Source organism: Dioscorea cayenensis, chromosome 20 (genome assembly GCF_009730915.1).
Source record: "Dioscorea cayenensis subsp. rotundata cultivar TDr96_F1 chromosome 20, TDr96_F1_v2_PseudoChromosome.rev07_lg8_w22 25.fasta, whole genome shotgun sequence".
Lineage (NCBI taxonomy): Eukaryota > Viridiplantae > Streptophyta > Magnoliopsida > Dioscoreales > Dioscoreaceae > Dioscorea > Dioscorea cayenensis.
Genome location: NC_052490.1, coordinates 11,058,023 through 11,063,889, shown reverse-complemented (window position 1 = coordinate 11,063,889; position 5,867 = coordinate 11,058,023). Strand labels below are relative to the sequence as shown.

General features: G+C 33.4%; 1 protein-coding gene across 1 annotated transcript; it reads left to right on the top strand.

The window, feature by feature from the left end:
* The first annotated feature begins 4,388 nt into the window (after nucleotides 1-4,388).
* LOC120251308 lies at nucleotides 4,389-5,354 on the top strand. Its single transcript, XM_039259861.1, has 3 exons — nucleotides 4,389-4,571; nucleotides 4,951-5,056; nucleotides 5,152-5,354. The coding sequence occupies exons 1-3, from the start codon at nucleotides 4,389-4,391 to the stop codon at nucleotides 5,352-5,354; spliced, it is 492 nt and encodes a 163-aa protein (XP_039115795.1).
* The last annotated feature ends 513 nt before the right edge of the window (nucleotides 5,355-5,867 follow it).

The following is a 5,867-nucleotide window of genomic DNA, read 5'->3' as shown; positions in this document are numbered from 1 at the left end:
CTCCTAATTTTTAATCAAAACCCTAATCTGATGTTTTCTTTTTTGAATGTCTCATATTTTTCAGTCAAAACCCAAATCCTATAGTTTTTCAAAATGCCTCTTATTTTTTTGAATTAAAACCTTAATCTTATGTTATCATTTGCGACTCTCTACTATTTTTTAATCGAAACAATAATCATATGTCTTCTTTTCATAATGTCTCATATTTTTCAATCAAAACACTAATGCTAAGTTTTTTTCTTGTAATTCCTCTTATATTTCTAATCAAAACCCTGATCTTATTTTTTCTTTTTTGGAATATTTGTAATTTTTGAATAAAAACAATAATCCTGTGTTTTCTGTTTGTAATGTCTCATATTTTTCAATCAAAACACTAATCCTTTTTTTATGGAATGGCTCCAATTTTTTAATCCAAACCGTAATCATATGTTTTCTTTTTTGAATGTCTGCTATTTTTTAGCAAAAACCATAATCCTATGTTTTCTTTTGGAAATATCAAATATTTTTCATTTTTAATGAAAACCCTAATCCTATGATTTCTTATAGTAATGTCACATACATTTCAATCAAAAACCCTAATCCTATGTTTTTTTCAGAATGCCTCCTATTTTATAATTAAAACCTTAATCCTATGTTATCTTTTGGGAATCTCTGCTATTTTTTAATCAAAACAATAATCGTATGTTTTTCTTTTTCGTAATGTCTCATATTTTTAATCAGAAACACTAATCCTAAGGCCTTTTTGTAATTCCTCCTATTTTCTAATGGAAACCCTAATCTTAATTTTTTTGGGAATGTTTGTAATTTTTGAATAAAAACAATAATCCTATGTTTAATTTTTTATGTAATGTCTACTATTTTTCAATTAAAACACTAATCCTATGTTTTTTTTAATGGCTCCTATTTTTGAATCCAGACCGTAATCAAATGTTTTCTTTTGGAAATATCCCCTACTTTTTGTTTTTTAATGAAAACCATAATCCTATGATATCTTATAGAAATGTCTCATATTTTTCAATCAAAACCCTAATCCTATGATTTTTGTTTTTGGAATGGCCCTATTTTTAAATCAAAACCCCAATCCTATGTTTTTCTATAGTAATGTCTCCTACTTTTCATTCAAAACCCATATCGCTATGTTTTCTTATAGTAATGTCTTTTATTTTTCAATCAAAACTATAATCCTATGTTTATTCTTTCTGGAATGCCTATTATATTTGAATCAAAACCCTAATCCTATGTTTTCTTTTTGGAATGCCTCCCATCTTTCAATCAAAACCAGAATCCTATGTTTTCTTTTTGTAATGTCTCTTATTTATCTGTTTTGAATCAAAACCCAAACCTATGTTATCTTTTCGGATTATCTAGTATTTTTCATTCAAAAAACTAATCCTTTTCTTTGTTTTTATAGTGTCTGCTATTTTTGGATCAAAACCCTAATCCTACATTTTCTTTTCGAAAATATGTACTATTTTTCAATTTTAAATCAAACCCCTAATCCTTTGTTTACTTTTCGGAATGTCTCATTTTTTTAAACAAAATCCCAACCCTATATTTGGCTTTCATAATCTATTCTAATTTTTAATCAAAACCCTACTCTTATGTTTTCTTTTGGTAATGCCTCCTATTTTTAAATAAAATTTCCTAATCCTATGTTTTTTTTTCAGAATGTCTCCTATATTTCAATCAAAACCCAAATCATGTGTCTTCTTTTCTTAATGTCTACTTTTTCTGAATCAAAACCCTTACCCTATGTTTTCTTTTCGCGATGTCTCCTATCTTTCAATCAAAACCGGAAGCCTATGTTTTCTTTTTGTAATGTCTCCTATTTATCTTTTTTTGAATCAAAACGGAAATCTTATGTTTTCTTTTGTTAATGTCATCAATTTTTGAATCAGAACTTTATTCCTAGGTTTTCTTTTCGTAATGTCTCAAAATTTTCAATAAAAGCCCTAATCCTATCATTTCTTATCGGAATGGCTCCTATCTTTGAATTAAAACACTAATCTTATGTTTTCTTTTGGGAATGTTTGATATTTTTGAAACAAAACCCGAATCCCATGATTTCTTTTAGGAATGGCGCCTATTTTTGAATCAAAACCATAATTCTTTGTTTTTCTTTTTCTGAATGTCTCCTAATTTTTAATCGAAACCCTAATCTGATATTTTCTTTTTCGAATCTCTCATATTTTTTAGTCAAAAGCCAAATCCTATGTTTTTTCAGAATGCCTCCTATTTTTGAATTAAAACCTTAATCGTATGTTATCTTTTGAGAATCTCTAATATTTTTCAATCAAAACTCTAATAATCCTACGTTTTCTTTTCGTAATGTCTCATATTTTTCAATCAATACCCTAATCGTATGTTTCTTTTCGAAATGTCTCATAGTTTTCAATCAAAACTGTAATCCTTTATTTTTCTTTCCAAATGTCTACTATTTTTTAATCAAGACCGTAATATTATGTTTTCATATAGTAATGTTGATGAGTGCATTTCATATAATGTTTATTTTCTGTCAATTCTTTCTTTTGCTTGTCTTTTAGCACACTTTTGTTTATATTTGGTGTGATTATAGATATATTTGTTCTTTGTGCAGAACCCTGTGGCTCGAAGAAATTTGGAGTTTAATCGGGGACTAAACAGGCAAAGAATGCAGTTTTTGCTAAGTGTTCAAGCCAAACATGGGCATAGCAAGATCGTGCTCCGACCCCCTGATTATCTCTGTCTGGAGATGGCTTAGTGATGGACCAAGTAGGGGGATGTCTCCAATCCAAGCACGGTCAAATCATGACCATGCTTCTTTGCCTCATTATCTCTGCCTGGAGGTAGTGTCTGCCTAATAGGGGAAGCACGTTCAGGATGCTCCTTACAAAGTCTTGCCCCCTAATTTTCCCAGATGAGCACTTAGCCAATTTAGCAAGAAACACGGTCCAAGCATGACCGTGTCAAGGCCGAACTCAGCCTTTTTACTCCAGAATTCTATGGTTCACCATCATCGTTTTTCAGGGATTTCTTCTCTACTTGGAGAACATTGATGAGGGCGAAGATCAAGCTTCACCACACCATCTAAGGGGATCAAGGACGAGTTGGAGGTACAAGGGAAGTGGGGTTAGCATCAAGGAATCTCAACTAGGAAGAATATCTTGAGAAGGAGGGAGTCATGTCTTCTTTCCTTGGTTCTTTAGCATTTTCATCCAAGTTGTATTCATCTATGAGGGGCTAATAGTCCACGGTGCCCCAGGATGTTGAACTATGATGCTTTGTATGCTTTGAATACTTGTGTTTAATGTCTACGGAATTCAATTGGTTTCTTATATTTAATCTTGTGTTGCATAACTTGATGTGTTTGATTTGCACAGTTGCTTGGGTAAAACTTGGTGTGTGGGTTGCCCTAGTTGTAATTATAGTGTGTGATTCCAAAACAGGATGCGTATGGAAACCCACAGTTATCTTAGCAAAAATCGGTGTAATTGAGAACCATAGATGTAACATTGTTCTTGAGCACACACAAGAACATTTGGATATACCTGGTAGGCGTTAGAAGCAAGTGATCATGCTATAGCTCAAAGGAATCATCCTAGGAAATTGCTCTATTGTTGTTGAAATCTTGATCCTAGTATGCCTGAGAATTCCATTTGTTTCTCTTTACTTGTTTTATTTTTATCTTTAACTAACCTAATCTTTGTTCAACTAGAGATTAGAAGTAGAATTAGTACTTTAAGTCCATTCCCTATGGTTCAACAACCACACCCCTCACAGGGTACCACGTACTACTTGTGTGTGACCCGTACACTTGTGGAGAGTGCATCAAGTTTTTGGTGCCGTTGTCGAGGACTGGCGACTTTTAAGAAAACTTGGATTCTGGTGATCTAGTTTGTTGATATTGTTCATGCTTGTGAATATTTGTTTTTCCCTTTTATTTTAATCTTTCTTTTTAGCATTATTTTTGTTTTCATTCTTTTTATTCTTTTGAGCTTACATTGATCTATTTTAACATGTGTAGGAATAATTGTTTGACCTGGGGTAACACTTCCCCTCCATAAGTGACTCTGTCATCATGGAAGAATTGCTGGCTACTTTGAAAAGCCACCCTTGCACACTTAATTACCAAGATGGGAACACCAACAGTCATGATGATGGGCACAGCTTGGCAGAACTGATATCATACTTTCATGAGCAAACATTACAGTTGAGCCAGTTTATTAATGTATAGAAGGGTTCTCACCGTAAGCCTCAAGGACAAGAGACGGGTGTGAGCTAGGCAGTTTCCAGTCAAATTGACTTCACCAGGGGTACATTCAAAGGTGAAATTAAGGATTATGTGTTCAGGGATGAAGAATTCATCCACATAGGTAAACAAGAGAGTGATAGCTCAATTGCAGCCGTCGATGTTGAAAAAGTGGGATATTGTTGATATAGTATTAGAACCAGTGTTGCATACTCCTCCTGAGAACAAGCTCAAAGAATTGCCAGCACACCTAGAGTACGCATTTTTAAAGGAAGATTATCGGATGTCAGTCATCATATCTTGCATACTTGAGGCAAGCCAAAAGAAGAAATTGGTAGATATGGTACTAGAGCATAAATGGGCCATCGCTTGGAGCATTTCTGACGTCAAGGGAATTAATCCGTCTTTTTGCAAGCATAAAATTTTAATGGAGGATAACATTAAACAAAGGATGCAATCTTAAAGGAGATTGAACCCCAACATATTGGAAGTGGTCAAAAATGAGGTGAAGAAACTTCCGGATACCGGAATAATTTATCCAATCTCTGACAGCGCATGGCTTAGTCTAGTCCAGATTGTACCAAAAAAGGGAGGGATGACAGTAATTTCAAATGAACACAATGAATTCATCCCTACCCGTATAGTAACCGGATAGTGTGTTTGCATTGATTACTCATAAGGACCATTTCCCTTTGCCATTCATTGATCAAATGTTGGAACAGTTATCGGGGCATAAGTACTACTGTTTCTTTGATGCGATGTTTGGATACCTTCAGATTCTAGTTGACCCTGAGGATCAGGAAAAGACAACTTTCACATGCCCATACGGTACTTTTGCTTATAGGAGAATATCATTTGGCTAGTGTAATGCCCAACAACTTTTCAAAGGTGTATGATGTCAATTTTTGATGAGTTCATTGAAGACTTTATGGACGTGTTCATGGATGACTTCTCGGTTTTGGAAGAATCATTTGAGGGGTGTATGAAAAATCTAATGCGGATCCTTTCAAGATGTGGGGAGACAAATTTGGTACTGAATTGGGAGAAGTGTCATTTCATGGTAAAAGAAGGGATTGAACTCGACAAGGCTAAGTTAGACACAATTGAGAAGCTCCCTCCCATCTAGGTCCACAAAAGATGTTGGAAGTTTTCTAGGTCATGTTGGGTTCTATAGGGGAGATTTATTTGACTTCTGAAAAATTTCTAAGCCAATGAAGATAACACATAGGATTAGGATTTTGGTACAATTATAGTTTTGATTAAAACATAGGACACATTGCCAAAAGAACACATAGGATTAGGATTTTGATTGAAAATTTATAAATATTAGACATAGGATTAGGGTTTTGATTGAAAGATAGGAGACATGCTAAAAGAAAAAAATAGGATTAAGGTTTTGATTGATAAATATAAGACATTTAAAAAAACATAGGATTAGGGCTTTGATTGAAAAATAGGAGACATTACTTTAAGAAAACATTGGATTAAGTTTTTGATTAAAAACCAAAAAATAAGGGACATTTCCAATCAAAACCCTAATCCAAATCGTATGTTTTCTTTTCGGAATAGCTCCTATTTTTTAATAGGACGCATTCTGAAGAGAAAAATAAGATTCGGGTTTTGATTGAAAAATAGAAGA

What these genes read in the sequence shown, in the direction of transcription:
- LOC120251308 (XM_039259861.1), top strand. Translation starts at nt 4,389, where the DNA reads ATGTTGAAAAAGTGGGATATTGTTGATATAGTATTAGAACCAGTGTTG. An exon ending in AGAAGAAATTGGTAGATATG is followed by an intron (nt 4,572 to 4,950) that starts GTACTAGAGCAT and finishes ATGTTGGAACAG; the next exon opens with TTATCGGGGCATAAGTACTA. An exon ending in AACTTTCACATGCCCATACG is followed by an intron (nt 5,057 to 5,151) that starts GTACTTTTGCTT and finishes AGTTCATTGAAG; the next exon opens with ACTTTATGGACGTGTTCATG.